Source organism: Peromyscus californicus, unplaced genomic scaffold (genome assembly GCF_007827085.1).
Source record: "Peromyscus californicus insignis strain IS unplaced genomic scaffold, ASM782708v3 Scaffold_4__1_contigs__length_199733344, whole genome shotgun sequence".
Classification (NCBI taxonomy): domain Eukaryota; kingdom Metazoa; phylum Chordata; class Mammalia; order Rodentia; family Cricetidae; genus Peromyscus; species Peromyscus californicus.
This window is the reverse complement of record NW_026294562.1, coordinates 195,698,991-195,714,946: the sequence shown is the minus strand read 5'-3', so window position 1 is coordinate 195,714,946 and position 15,956 is coordinate 195,698,991. Positions and strand designations below refer to the sequence as shown.

The 15,956-nt window shown below is 41.6% G+C and overlaps 1 protein-coding gene across 1 annotated transcript; it reads right to left on the bottom strand.

The window, feature by feature from the left end:
* Positions 1-14,399: 14,399 nt before the first annotated feature.
* Krba2 (KRAB-A domain containing 2) lies at positions 14,400-15,227 on the bottom strand. Its single transcript, XM_052760458.1, has one exon. It carries the CDS (start codon positions 15,225-15,227, stop codon positions 14,400-14,402), a length of 828 nt encoding a protein of 275 aa, XP_052616418.1.
* Positions 15,228-15,956: the final 729 nt, after the last annotated feature.

The following is a 15,956-nucleotide window of genomic DNA, read 5'->3' as shown; positions in this document are numbered from 1 at the left end:
TGAGCTTGGCAAGGGTAGAGTTTTTCTTTTTTTTTTTTTGGTTTTTCGAGACAGGGTTTCTCTGTGTAGCTTTGCGCCTTTCCTGGGACTCACTTGGTAGCCCAGGCTGGCCTCGAACTCACAGAGATCCGCCTGGCTCTGCCTCCCAAGTGCTGGGATTAAAGGTGTGCGCCACCACCGCCCGGCTGAGTTTTTCTTTGTTTGTTTGTTTGTTTGTTTGTTTTTTATCATAACAGAGGTTGGGGTGAGGGAATTTCCGGGGTTCAGGACCCTGATTGACTGATATTTGTCTAGGCCTATCAGTCAAACACTAATAGGTATGTATTATATTCAGGGACATCTGGTCTTCTTATCTAACCTTATCTAATGTTAGGAATATTTGAGATATCAGGTACTTCCCCTTAGAAGTAGGCCCTCCCTGGGTGAGGTCAGTTTTAACCCTAACCAGTAAGCCTGTCACAGAAGCTGTGTCTGGGCCTCTAAGCCTGTCATGGCAGCTGTGTGATCAAGCTATTTTGGGACCCCCATAGCTTCATGTCACAAATATATCAGATTATGTGCACAGCTTGTGTTATTAAAAACTAGTCTACAAGTTTTTTTTCACTGATAATAATGTGACCAGTTCAGCTATGTATTGGTTCTTAAGGTCATCTTATGAAATAATAATGTGTTTTTTCCTTCAACCATACATTAACTAGTATTTGGTTGGTATCTGATCAATGAGTAAATCATGTGATTGCTTCAGGTGTGTTGTTCCTTATACAGATATATCATGTTACAGGTCTCTGACATAATGGGTCTTTCATGGTTTGTAATCCTTCAACAAAATACCTCACCGTTCACTGTTACGTGATACTGACCCATACTATTCACATTCTTAAACAAATCCATACCTCCGAGAGACGAAATAATAAAATTCTTGCTGTGAAGAAGACAATAAGGGATTACAAAACCAGTAATAAATATGCTACTTCTGTGTTTGGAAAACCCAGTAAGTAACTATCCTTTATGGAACTTCTGGAATGGCTGTATATTAAATCCATCACCATCCAAGCAGTTCCATCTTCCAACTACCCTCAAAAAGCTGTTTTTCAAAAATACTAAAGTATAGTGATGTAATTCAGTTTCCTGCATCTTTAGTGTTAACCTGTTAAGTGTATCTGCACATAGAATTCAAAGACATGTTTTATGCTGTTCCTCTTACATGGGTGAGATCTCTATACTGCAAATCTATTCTTAACATCTCAGTGAACCTCTTAGTTTTAATTCCTTTTTAGACTAAGTTGAAAGGCAAATGTTGGGATGTAGGTAACCTGGTGCAAGTAATCTATGACTCTCTCCCCAGTCAGAGTCCAGAAGTCTAAGACAATCAAAAGAGTACAGGTAAATGACCTCACCAGAATATCAAGTGAGTTTGTAAATGACATAAGGCAAGATCTCATCAATCAGAATAAATCCAGAGAACCATGACCCACCAACAGATAACTGAGGTTGTAGACCCCAAAACACTAGATCACCTACATGGATAGGATTCCACAATCACACTGCTCTGATTTAATATAAGTGATAATGACACCTGGTTTTCAAAGTGCTGAAAGTTGTTTTAAAACCCTTCTGTTGCTCATCCCTCCATAGGTATCCTCCTCCGAATTGTCAGGTTCCTAAGAACTCTTCTTGCAGTGTCCCCATGCACACAGTGAAAAGGATCCAGTCATCCTGGGCAGAAACTGGATCTAGTGCTTGGAGGCTGATTTCCCTTTAACCAAGCACATTAGGGATCAGGAATTATATCCTCCCTGCAAGGCCAGCTTATGAGCTTATGTTGAGTTGGATTCCTTCTTAAAGACAGCTAAAATACCTTAAGGTTAACATTAGCCTTAGCATTATCCACTCCCAACACCTTTAGTCACACACACACACACACACACACACACACACACACACACACACACACACACACATTTTGTTTAAAGAATTGTCTACCTTTTTATCATAAAAACACCCATCTAACATACATATTCAATCAGAGAATGTGGCAAAAAGTTCAGGAGTGCACTTTAGACTCTTTTCATGTTGCACTGTACAGCTAAAAACTGAAAACTTATGTAAATATCAATATATATTGATGTATGGAAATCAATTATTTCAATTATACAATTAACAAGAACTTTCAGGTGAACACAGGGCAGTATGTATACACTGCCATGACAGTAGGTTTATTTATCAGTCCTCCTCCATCCCTAAGAAAATTATACGCTCAGCTGTATGCAACTGTTTTTGGACCTCTGTGCATATGTGACAATTTTGTAGCTTGGTCTATTTCTGAGACTTCTGGCAATGGGAGTGTGTGTTTTGTCTGGCTATTAATAACCTATTTCTCAGGCTAGACTTCCACAAGCAATGAATGCAAGGGAAGGTGTTTGGTCTTATGGTAACTTGATATATCATGTTCTCTTGTGCTCCTGGGAGGCCTGCATCTTTCTGAGTTAATATGGAGGAAGAGTGGATGGAGGCAGGGTTCAGGGAAAGTGGAAAGTGAGTGGTATGAGTGGAGGGAGGGAGGACTGCCATCATGATATAAAATTAACAAATTAATTAAGTAAAATAAATAAATAAATAAATTCTTAGAAAGAAGAAATACATGCTCAGTTATCAATTTGCCATTCAATGTGTCCTCTGACCAATGGCAATGCTGGGCAAACTTCCCAAGTTTCATCCTGTGTTACTTCTTCTTTATAACTACTAAGCTATTGCATTTGACTTAAGCTGTTTTTAATTATATTTTATTTGTGATTTTTACACAATTATGAATAAATTATTATGTATGTACCAATCTGGGATTTGGACCTTTTTTTGAATATTATTTTTTATTAAAATTTATTTATGTTAGTACCAAGCTGTTTTTATTATTGTTGCTGTATAGAAGAGCTTGAGGTCAGGGATTGTGATGCCTCCAGAGGTTGTTTTATTGTACAGAATTCTTTTGGCTCTCCTGGGTTTTTTGTTTTTCCACATGAAGTTGAGTATTGTTCTTTCTAGGTCTGTGAAGAATTGTGTTGGTATTTTGTTGGGGATTGCACTGAATCTGTAGATTGCTTTTGGTAAGATTGCCATTTTTACTATGTTAATTCTGCCTATCCATGAGCATGGGAGATCTTTCCACTTTCTGATATCTTCCTCAATTTCATTCTTCAGGGACTTAAAGTACTTGTCATATAGGTCCTTCACTTCCTTAGTTAGTGTTACTCCAAGGTATTTTATATCAATTGTGGCTATTGTAAAGGGTGATGTATCTCTGATTTCCTTCTCTGCCTGTTTGTCAATTGTATATAGGAGGGCTACTAATTTTTTGAGTTGATCTTGTATCCTGCTATGTTGCTGAAGGTGTTTATAAGCTGTGTCAGGTCCTTGGTTGAATCTTTGGGGTCACTCAAGTATACTATCATGTCATCTGCAAATAAGGAAAGCTTGACTTCTTCCTTTCTAATTTGCATCCCCTTAATCTTCTTATCTTGTCTTATTGCTCTGGCTAGATCTTCAAGTACTATATTGAGTAAGTATGGGGAGAGCGACAGCCTTGCCTAGTTCCTGATTTTAGTGGAAGCGCTTTGAGTTTCTCTCCATTTAATTTGATGTTGGTTGTTGGCTTGCTGTAAATTGCCTTTATTATGTTTAGGTATGTTCCCTATATTCCTGATCGCTCCAAGACCTTTATCCTGAAGGAATGTTGTATTTTGTCAAATGCCTTTTCTGCATCTAGTGAGATGATCATGTGGTTTTTTTTCTTTGAGTTTGTTTATATGGTGTATTACATTGATGAACTTTCGTATTTTGAACCACCCTTTCATCCCTGGGATGAAACCTACTTGATCATTGTGGATAATTGTTTGGATGTGTTCTTGGAGTCTGTTTGACAGTATTTTATTGAGTATTTTTGCATCAATGTTCATGAGGGAGATTGGTCTGTAGTTCTCTTTCTTTGTTGCATCTTTGTTTGGTTTAGGAATCAGGGTAAATGTAGCCTCATAGAAGGAGTTTGGCAATGTTCTTTCAGTTTCTATTGTGTGGAATAATTTAAAGAGTATTAGTATTCACTCTTCTTTGAAGATCCGGTAGAATTCTGGGCTGAAACCATCTGGTCCTGGCCTTTTTTTGGTTGGGAGACTTTTAATGAATGATTTTATTTCCTTAGGGGTTATTGGACTATTTAAATAGTTTATCTGGTCTTATATTTTGGTTGTGAGCCTAGCCTTTAACAGCTGAGCCATCTCTCCAGCCCTATCTGGTCTTGATATAACTTAGGTATGTGGTACCTATAGAGAAAATTATCCATTTCTTTTAGAATTTCCTGTTTTATGGAGTAGAGGTTTTTGAAGTATGACCTGATGATTCTCTGGATTTCCTCATAGGAAGAAGCAAAGTGCTAGAGAGGTCCACAGAAATCCACAAAGATACCTCTGAAAGACCCCCGGAGGAGATCTTCCCTCAGGAGAGACCCCAACCCCAAGGAACACGCCGAAACCACGGATCAGATGCAAACAGCAAGAGGGTTTATTCAGATACACAGGTACCTGGGGCGACAAAGTTTCTCAGAAGACTTGCGCGCCCTCCTAGAGTAAGGGGGACTTTTTATAGGTTTCCAGGAGCAGAAGCGCGGTTACAGAAGCGAGAGGCATAGTTACAGGGTTCCCATTGGTGGATTCAATTGAGGTCAGGGTGAACTCTTAAACTTCTCGGAAATTTGATGTGTGTGGCTGACTTGGCCTTGTGGGTGTTTTCCCAGCCCAACTGTTTATTCCCCAAGGTCGGGTAGCTAACCACAGATGTCTTATTTTGACTCAACGGTTTTTCTCCCAAGGCCAGGTGGCCAGCCACAGTCATGAACTTTCTGTTTTCCTTGCCTTGCAGAATGGCGTTTCTTAGGCTAAGTAAAAGCTTGCTATAAGTGGGGTCTTTCAACCTCCACAATAGACTACTGGCAATGGGAGAGAGAAAGCCAAACTGACCTACTCTGGTGATAGGATGGGATGGCTAAACACCCTAATTGTCATTCTAGAAATCTCATCTAATGACTGAGGGAACAGGATGCAGAGCTCTATGGCCAGGCCCCAGGTGGAGCTCCGGAGTCCAATTATTGAGATGGAGGAAGGTTTGTATGACTGACAATTGTTGAGACCAAGATTGGAAAAAGCACAGGGACAAATAGCCAAACGAATGGAAACACATAACTGTGAACCAATAGCTGAGGAGTCCCCAACTGGATCAGGCCCTCTGGATAAGTGAGACAATTGATTAGCTTGAAATGTTTGGGAGGCATCCAGGCAGTGGGACTGGGACCTGTCCTCAGTGCATGAGCTGGCTGTTTGGAACCTGGGGCTTATGCAGGGACACTTAGCTCAACCTGGAAGGAGGGGACTAGACTTGCCTGAACTGAATCTACCAGGTTGAATTCAATCCCCATAGGAGTCTTTGTCCTGGAGGAGATGGGAATGGGGGGTGGGCTGGGTGAAAGGTTGGGGCGGTACAGGAGTGGGGAGGACAAGGGAATCCATGGCTGACATGTAAAATTAAATTAAATTATAAAATTAAAAAATATAAAATAAAAAAATAAAGATTTATTGATTTATTATGTATACAGTATTCTGCCTGCATGTGTCCTTGCGGGCCAGAAGAGGGCACCAGATCTCATTACAGGTGGTTGTAAGCCACCATGTGGTTGCTGGGAATTGAACTCAGGACCTCTAGAAAAGCAGTCAGTGCTCTTAAACATTGAGCCATCTCTCCATCCCCTTGGACCATTTTCAAACAATACACACCTGTCATGAGACAGTTTCTAGCTCTATTTTCCTCCATGTATGGAGATACCTTAGTTTTTCCTAGAAATAAATTATAAATTTGGAGTATTTTACTACAAAAGTATACAATGCTAGATAAAAATGGTGTAATTGTATTAAAATAAGTCTGTGTTGCTCTTTATTTCTATAACTAACCAATGTTTTACTTGAGATATATATATGTCCTGTTTTTCTCTATCTTTGTTGTCAGTTTAAATCCTATCTGATCACATTAATCAACTATTAATATACAAATTTTAATTGAACAAAACTTTTCTTACTTTTCTTTACCAGTGTAATGTTAACTGTAGCAGTGATTTTCTTTTTATTTCTTTTTTTCCCTCTTTTTTATTCAGATTTTGTATCCATTTTATATACCAACCACTGATTCCCCTATCCTGCTTCCTCCCACCCCCAAGCCCTCCCACCCAACCTATCCCTTATTCTCACCTCCTACAGGCAAGGTCTCCTATGGAGAGTCAGCAGAGCCTCAGTTAAGGCAGGTCCAAGCCCCTCCACCCTGCACCAAGGCTGCACAAAGTGCAAAGTGTCCTACCATAGGCACTAGGCTACAAAAGCCGGCTCATGCACTAAGGATGAGTCCCATTCCCACTGCCCAGGGGCCCCCTAAACAGTTCAAGCTGAACAACTGTCTCACTTATCCAGAGGGCCTAGTCCAGTAGCATGGGGGTTCCTCAGCTATTGGTCTACAGTTCCTGTGTCTCCACTAGTTTGGCTAGTTGTCTCTGTATTTTTCCAATCATGGTCTCAATATCTCTTGCTCATAGAATCCCTCCTTTCTCTCATTGATTGGACTCCTGGAGCTCTGCCTAAGACCTGGCCATGGATCTCTGCATCTGCTTCCATCAGTCACTGGATGAGAGTTCTATAATGACAGTTAGGGTATTCAGCCATCTGATAACCAGAGTAGGTCATGTCAGTCAACCCCTGGATCATTGTCAGTAGTCTATGATGGAGTCATCTTTGTGGATTCCTGGGAACCTCCCTAGCACTCTGTTTCTCACTACCCCCATGGTGTTTTTATTTATCATGGTATCTCTTTCCTTGTTCTCCCACTCTGTTCCCATTCCAGCTGAAACCTCCTGCTTCCCTAGACTCTCATTTCCTGGTCCCTTGTCCTCCATTATCCCCCCGCAACCCCAGTTTGCTCATGTAGATCTCATCTACTTCTCCATTGCTAGGTGATCCTTGCATCTTTCCTAGGGTCCTCCTTACTAACTAGCCTCCCTGGAGCTGTGGATTGCAGTCTGGTTATCCTTTGCTTTATATCTAGTATCTACTTATGAGTGAGTACATACTATATTTGTTCTTCTGAGTCTGGGTTACATCACCCAAGATGATATTTTTTAGTTCCATCAATTTGTCTACAAACCTTATGATGTCATTGTTTTTCTCTGTAGCAGTGATTTTCAATTAATTGATATTCATGGAACAACTGAGTGATTAATTCATAGTAGATTCCTCTACACTACTATGTGTCTAAAATTATAAAGCAATTCTTTTAAATAAATCTTTATCCTAAGACCGAACAAGTTAGAGAAGCACAGTGAGAGACTAACTATGAATTGGAAGACTTGGTTTCACATGGTGCATGCAGCCTGAGCTTAACAATTTCAGGCACAGTTTCATCCTTAGCAAGCAGGATTTGAAAGCACGATTGCAGGTGAGATGGTCATGGAGGTGATATTCTTTGTATAGACTGTTGTTGGAATCCTGGGATATTATTCTCTCCTCTACCATTACTGTTTCTTCACCACGTTGGGTGCAGGCTAGGATCCACAGACTGAATCTGGCAGCACTTGGTTGCAGCCAACTTGTTAACTCCCCTGTGTAGAGGAGTGCCACAGACATTGGCTGCTTGAGACTGGAAAGACTTCCTTGATGATTTTGGGTCCAAACAGCTCTTCTATCTTCACAGAGTAGAAAGGAGGTTCTTTGCTTCATTGTGTTGTGCCAGGACTTTTAAAAAAATTTAATCTTTCTGTTTTTTAAATGCATTTTTAAATTTATCTTTTATTTTTATTTCCTCTCTGTGTCTCTCTCTCTCTCTCTCTCTCTCTCTCTCTCTCTCTCTCTCTCTCTCTCTCTTTCAGTATCTTGGCCATACAAGTCCTTTGGATAAATAAATATTGTAGCTTCTCCTTTTGTGGGTTTTTTTTGAGTCCTGAGTGTGTGAAACAGTGGCTCTTTCTGTGACTATGTGTTTCTTGTTTCTTTTCTTGGGATCTTTTACATCTCTTTGCTGACTTTGTTTTACTCCATTAATTTTTGGACTCATTTTATTTTATTGTTATCCCTCAGAAGCTTGTTTTTTTTTTAATGAGACAGAAGGGGTACATCCAGATGGGAGGGGAGCTAAGGAGAAACTCAGTGGAGTAGAGGTAGGAAAAAGCAAAATGAGAAGATTTAATACAAGTAAAATCTGTAATTTTTAATTTCCAAATGATCCTAAGTTAGGGATTTCTTTATTGATTCTATTTCTTCTTCCATGTCTTGAACTGTTTTATTCATCTCCTTCCATTGGTAGGAATGCAGGGATTCCTTCCAATCCAGGGATGCAGGTAGATTAACTCCAGATGTTCATCTCTGACTCTTTCACTCCACCTCCAACCACTGCTCTCATCCCCACCTCTGTAACAGATCACCTACTGAGGTCCCCCTTCTCTGATATACCCATCTCCAGTGAATCATGTAGACCCTTTCTTCCAACCTCCCTCACCACATACAATGTTATATCAATCTGCAGTGCCAACAGGACTCTCATCAGGCTTGTTCCCTGGAAACTAAGCAGATCTCAATGGAACACCTTGTCTCCTACTGCCTTTGGACTCATTCAAATACCCTCCGAGCTCATCCATTTCTAAGTGTCATCTCACAATAAATACAAACATATTTTACACTGAAGGGTCAGTGACCAAATTTATATTGATCATAGACAAAATTCCTACCAGGTAACATCAGACACAATACTCTCCTAACAATGGGAGAAGGCAAAAGAAATTAAAAAACACAGTGTCCACAAAATAAAGACTAGTTCAGATATCAACACCTAGAATTATAATCATACTAAGCTTATATGCATAGACATCAATGTAAAAATACAACCAATAATAATCAGAACACTATGTCTCCACTAGAGCCCCACAACACTAGTATAGTATCAATTGAGTGGGGAAACACAGCTGGAACACATGACAAAGATGTTAAAATACCACTTAGCATATAATAGAGGTCTTTAAAGATGAAAAAAATAAATCCCTTAAAGACATCTAGGAAAACACAAATAAACAATGGAAGGAAATGCATAAAACCATTCAAGACAGGAACGTAGATATAGAATCAATAACTAAATCCCTAACTGAAGAAAATCTGGAAATTAAAAATGTAGGAACTCAAACAGGAACCTCAGGTACAAACCTCACAAACAAAATATAAACCAAGGAAAAGAGAATCTTAGGTACTGAGCACAATAGAAGAAACAGATACCTTAGTAATGAAAATGTAAAATCTTAAAAACTCCTGGCACAAGGCATTCAGAAAATCTGGAATATTATGGAAAGACCAAATCTAAGAATAATTGGACTAGAAGAAGAAAATGGATTCAAAGGCACAGATGACCCATCCAGCAGGTCAGGTTGTTCGAGGGTCTCAAGGAGGGAACCACCTGAAAGCCAATGGGGGTGAGAGAAGAAGGAGACCAGGCGCATAAAGAAAGACAGAGTCAGTCTGAGTCGCGTCAAGGTCTCGTTTATTGGCAGGATGTTGCAGCTTATAAGCAGGATTTCAGGCAGGGAGGGGGAGCAGGGACAGTGGAAAATTTTTGAGAAGAAGTCAGGGTGGTCAGGGTAGGGTGCTGTGGAATGTTCTGTATGGCAAATGTGTTGCTAATTAGTTAATAAATAAAACACTGATTGGCCATTGGCTAGGCAGGAAGTGTAGGCGGGACAAGGAGGAGAATAAAGCTGGGAAGTGGAAGGCTGAGTCAGAGAGATGCTGCCAGCCGCCACGATGAGAAACAGAATGTGAAGATAGCGCTAAGCCACGAGCCATGTGGCAAGGTATAGATTAATGGAAATGGATTAATTTAAGCTGTAAGAACAGTTAGCAAGAAGCCTGCCACAGCCATACAGTTTGTAACCAGTATAAGTCTCTGTGTTTACTTGGTCAGGTCTGAGTGGCTGTAGGACTGGCGGGTGACAGAGATTTGTCCTGACTGTGGGCCAGGCAGGAAAACTCTAGCTACAAATGGCGTCCAACGTGGGTGGCAAGAGTTTCCACCTAAAACCTGAGAAAAGATTCTAAAACGGAGCTAAAAACAGTTCCTAATTGTCTCTCTCAAATGAGCGGCAGCTGCTGGTTTGAGCTACTGGTGGGTTCCTAGCGTGCGTGCTCGACCTGCCTATGGCGGGAATGAGGCCTTTGCAAGTGGCACTTTGAGCTGCATGGTGGATTTAGCCTTTGCTGGTGCAGAGCAAAAGGGGAGGTTTCTGGGCTACACGCTGCTTGGCTAAAAGCATAGACCCCTGATAGCTCCCAGAGCTGGTGGTAAACCATGGCTATGTTGGGAAGCTGAGGTGGTTGGATCCAGCAGCCACAGCTGCTGCAGTTTAAGGCAATAGATTCACAATAAGACAGATTCAGATGTAATAGTTTACAATGTGTGTAAAAGATACGTAGGCTTGAAAGAGACAAAATATGATATATAGAGTTATAGAAACAAATACATAGTTTTAAAAAATAAAGTCTTTAAAGAGACAGTAAAGGTAGTATAAAAAATAAGCCATGTAAAAATGGATATTACACAGAGAATCTGCATTGTGTTGTCTTTGGGACTTTTAACTGCAGAAAAACATTTGATTGTAAAATCTGTTGAGTTATGCCAAAATGTATATTTTAAAGGTACCTTGACTTCAAAATTTGGATATAAGGATATGTTACTTTGGAAAGGAGACTCTGCTTTTGTTTCCACAGAAAGCCAGAGGCTATGGATTTGTTCCAGATTAAGATACATCAGGTTTGACCAGCTAAGACCCCCTGAAAGGTCTCAGATGACACCATGGCCCAGATGATCCAACATCCAGAATGGTTTGAAGGCAACTGGCTCAGACGATACACCCTCATGGACTATTCCATAATCCTAAAATTTTCTTTGTTTCCCCATAAGATACAGCGCCCCCTCCAGCAGGAAGTAGTAAGAGAAGCTACGCCCAAATTCCCAAATTGTATGTAATTTTACTTTGTTAAGGTTAAAACCTTCCTTTTGGAAAAAAAAAGGGGGGAAGTGCTGTGGGATGTTCTGTATGGCAAATGTGCTGCTGATTAGTCAATAAATAAAACACTGATTGGCCATTGGCTAGGCAGGAAGTGTAGGCGGGACAAGGAGGAGAATAAAGCTGGGAAGTGGAAGGCTGAGTCAGAGAGACGCTGCCAGCCGCCACGATGAGAAACAGAATGTGAAGATAGCACTAAGCCACGAGCCATGTGGCAAGGTATAGATTAATGGAAATGGATTAATTTAAGCTGTAAGAACAGTTAGCAAGAAGCCTGCCATGGCCATACAGTTTGTAACCAGTATGAGTCTCTGTGTTTACTTGGTCGGGTCTGAGTGGCTGTGGGACTGGCGGGTGACAGAGATTTGTCCTGACTGTGGGCCAGGCAGGAAATCTCTAGCTACAGTAGGGTGTTTCTTTGGTCCCAGGCTTCTGCAGCTGGCTGTTTACAGTTTATGACAAGTGGTTTATCTAAACGTACATTTTGTGGTTAGGCCAAGGACGCCCTGTTTTTGCAAGACTCCATGAAGCAGAAGACTCAAGACATAACAGTCCTGGGTCAAACAGTCCTGAGTCATTCTCCAACCATTTCCCCCTCTTTTCTTTAAAAATAGACCATGTTTGCGGTCGAGCTTTAAGAGGTCTGGGGTTCCAAAGGAATGGCTTCTGGAGGATCACAGGGGCCCCGTCCCTCTATGCTATGAGAAAGAGGTCCGGGAGACAGCATCTCCCCAGATTCAAACACTACAGGCGTCCCCATGGTGCGGGAATCAGCAGACCGTGCGTTTTTTCGGAGGGAATGGAAATTGATAAGCACTGAGCGTTAGGCTGCTACCCCACAATCATCATGCAATGGGGCATGTAATCCAGGCTCTCGGGATATTAGGGCACCCATGTCCCCAGCCTGTGCAGTCACAGCTGCACTCCAGTCATGCCTGGAGCTTCCCCTCACACAGGGGCGGCCTCGCCCGAGTCGAGGGGTCTGTGTGGGGCATCTTCATCGTGGTCCAAGGGATGTTAGGACCCGAGGACATTGAATCTGAGTCTTTGGGGGGGCTCCTGGCAACTCTCCTCTGTGTCTAGTCTGTGATAGTGAATTGAAATATGCTGTGGTAAAGCCAAATCAATCTGATTTTTGATAAATCGAGTCAACCGCTGAAAAGCCCAGGGGCCAAAGGTGATGATGAGGAGAAGAATAATCAAAGGAGTTAAAATGGTGGGTAACAGGGTGGAGAGCCAGGGGGATCCTTGCAACCAATCTTCAAACCATCTGCGCTGATTTTCAAACTCCCTTTTTCTTTGAGCTAGCCTTTCTCTTAATTTTTCCATGGATTCTCTGACAATACCAGTATGGTCTGCATAAAAGCAACATTCTTCCTTTAGGGCGGCACATAAACCTCCCTCCTTTAGGAACAGCAGATCTAGACCCCTTCTGTTTTGTAGTACTACCTCTGAAAGTGAAGTGAGGGACCTTTCAAGGGCTGAAATGGATCTTTCTATAGCCTCTAGATCAGTGGTCATGGCCATTTGTAACTGCATCAAGTGGCTATTTTGTACAAGAGCAGTGGTTCCTGTACCGACTCCAGCAGCAATGACTCCGATGCCTAACAAGAGGGCAATAGTCATAGATACTGGTTCTCGAGTGAATCTGCCCCTCTGCTCAAAGAATTCTATCACTGAGCTTTCCTCATGAAGTGACACGAGGCCACAGCTGAACAAGTACACAGAATTCATGGGATTTATTAAATATCTGAGCAGACACACAGGGGGTTAATCCGGTGTTGCAGGCCCAGTAGGACCTATTAGGTGCCTCAAGAGAGTAGCTTCCCTTGGTGGGTGCTATTGTCTGATTGCAGAGATGTTGGTGAGTCGATGGTACCATACCCAAACAGAATCCTTGCCCTGAGATTTCAGAGAGTGTCAATCTATGAGGGTTAGTTTGGCACCTGCTGCTAGGGGAAGAGAGGTTGTTGGCAGTAGACTGAAAGGCGATTCCCTCATAAAAAGGGGGGCTGGAGGTAAGGCAAAGCCAGCAATCCAAGGTCTTATCCGGGCTTGTAGTATTTAAGGCTATATATGCTCCTTGTTTTAAGCTAAACAGTCTATTGTCTGTGGTCTATGGGGTAAAGAAGGAGGCATTTGGTAGAGAGGAGGAGAGGGTGCCAACAGGAGTGGGTGCTGGGGTAGCCGCTGCTTTGGCTGGGGCTGGGAGTTTGCCTAGAGTTTTGGGGAGGACTGGGTTGGGTCCAATGGGGACGGAGCTAAGATTTTCTATTTGTAATTTTATTGTAAACGTTACTCCTGGGTCTGAGCCTGACTGATACCATTGCAGGCCCCAGGTAGCCCAACCTGAAGATGATTTTCCTTTCTCAGTAAAAGAGATGTTGAGGGGAAGGGACAGTCCCCACATAAGGGATTTTGGTATATTGTTCCAGTAGCATCCACTGGCCCCTGTATAGATTTTGTTGTAATTTCTCTTAACAGTTATCAGGTCCCAGGAGGATGAAGGGCGCCAGCAGGCACTTCCAGTTGTTTCGCATCCCCATGAGGCACAGAAATACTTTTCGAATCCTCCGCATTTATGTGCCTGGGCAGGATTTCTACCATCTTTGGGACAGACATAAAAGTCAGACTGAGCAAGTCGACAGCGTACGGTGGGACTGCTGCATCCAGTGTAGGCGCGCTGACTATGAGGGGAACTATCATGACTTGTATTTAACCCGTTGATACCTTTATCCGGGATGTCCCAAGTGTCTAATCCCGCAGCCAATTGACAAAAATCAGGGGTCAGGTCCGGCCACCATGACAAAGGGGCGCGATTGGTAGATGTCTGCCAGACCGTTTCCCCAATTTGGGAGATGACCTGTCAAGTGAGTTTTTTAAAGGCATGGGGACTGGCCTCAGCCATAGAGTTGGCGGTCAAAATTAAAAGAAAAGGAAGAGCATAGAGGCAGTTTTTCCCGGTCCTGAGGCATGCTGGGAGAATGGTCCTTCTCTTTCCTTGGGTTGCAGGGGTACCTGCAAAAGAAAGATTCATGTCTCAGGGCTAATTCCTGGACCCAAGGTTATTATTTATTTTTTAGGGGACCCTTTTTACAGAGTAGGGTTTAATTAATCTTGAGGGCAACCAACGGGCCCCATTTCCCTTGGTGTCATAGATGCATGTGGACCCTTTTCCCCAGATTAGTACTGGATCTGGGCCACCCCATTTTCCAGTGATGGGATCTTTCCAGAGAACCTGGGCGTATCCTGGGCTGGTCTCTGGGTGCCCGTGTCATTCGGCTGCGGATTTTCCCAAGCCATCCAAAGTCAAGAAATTTAACACAAAGAGGGCATGTGCAAGCAACATTCTTTGATTTCCCTTGATGGGGAACAAGGTTTCCTGTGAGCTGAGTTTACTAATAGTGTTCTTTAGGGTTTGGTGAGCCCGTTCCACAATGCCTTGTCCCTGGGGGTTATAGGGTATTCCAGTGACATGCTTTATCCACAATTGTAAGCAGAATTGTTTAAACCTATTGCTGGTGTACCCCGGGCCATTATCTGTTTTTATGCATTTTGGCTGCCCCAGCACTGTAAAGACATGTAACATATGATTGATAACATCTTTGGTGGCTTCTCCACTATGAGCAGAGACACAAATAAATCCACTGAAGGTATCTACAGTAACATGTATAAACTTTAATTTGCCAAAAGAAGGAACATGGGTGACATCCATCTGCCATATTTGTCCAGGTATAAGCCCTCTGGGGTTTACTCCATAATGAGGTTCGGGTAAGAGCATCAGGCAATTTTTACAGCCTTTTACAATTTCTCTAGCCTGTTCTCTAGTAATTGAGAACCTTAGTCTCAGAGTTTGAGCATTGAGGTGATGAAGGCGGTGTGCCTCACGAGCGGCTGCTACCTGATCTTGTTCCAAGTGAGAAATCAAGATATAACGTGTAGCAGAATCGGCAAGTTCATTTCCCTGAGCTAGGGGTCCAGGTAGGCCTGTGTGGGCATGAATATGGCCAACATAAAAGGGTAGTGACCTCTGTCGGATTAATTTTTGTAATTCAGAAAACATTTGGAAGGTGGGAGTAATGGGTTGGATTATTGGGACCATTATCTATTAAATGTATCTGAGCCAAACAAATCTAGGCCCAATCTTGAAAATATCTCTAAGTTTGGTACCAATAACCAGGCCAATTTGTTCTCTTATATATATATTAGTTAAATATACCTCTTAGTTTTTGGTTTTTTTTATTAAAATAGAACAGTTTATGCTTTAAACTCGTATCTGAATAGCCAGATGACTAGTATTAACTTGTATTCCTTAACATAAAGGACATGCAAACTCAGACATTCAAAACCAAACATACATGTGGCCACATTTTTCACTCATACCTGTAGAGTAGACAGACATTTTTACAACTATGACCCTTCTGAGTCTCAATGTAACAGCAGAATAACAAGACAAAGAAATCTGAAACATGTTTCAGTTTTTTATATATCTCAAGTCATTTTTTTAAAATCATTATTTAAGCCTTTTTATCCTCAGACCTTTATACCTTGCTTTTAGGTATTTTAATAACTTGCGTTTTACATATTTTTTAAAACATTTTTTTATCTTAACCAATAATAATTTGAAACCAATTCTCTTAAATGATGGCAAGTATTTGTAACCCATTGAACTCAAATGACCAAAACCTATGTAAATTTTTATTTTTCCTGTGGAAACAAAAGCATAATTTTCCCAGTATCTTGAACTGGTAATTTAACATTTCTTTTTAAGCAATATCAGGACAGAGAAGGGTTAACAAGAGAAGCTGCTGGCCAGCAGAAGAGACCTTGA

Coding starts and splice junctions, on each gene's coding strand:
- Krba2 (XM_052760458.1), bottom strand. CDS start 15,227: ATGGTCCCAATAATCCAACCCATTACTCCCACCTTCCAAATGTTTTCT.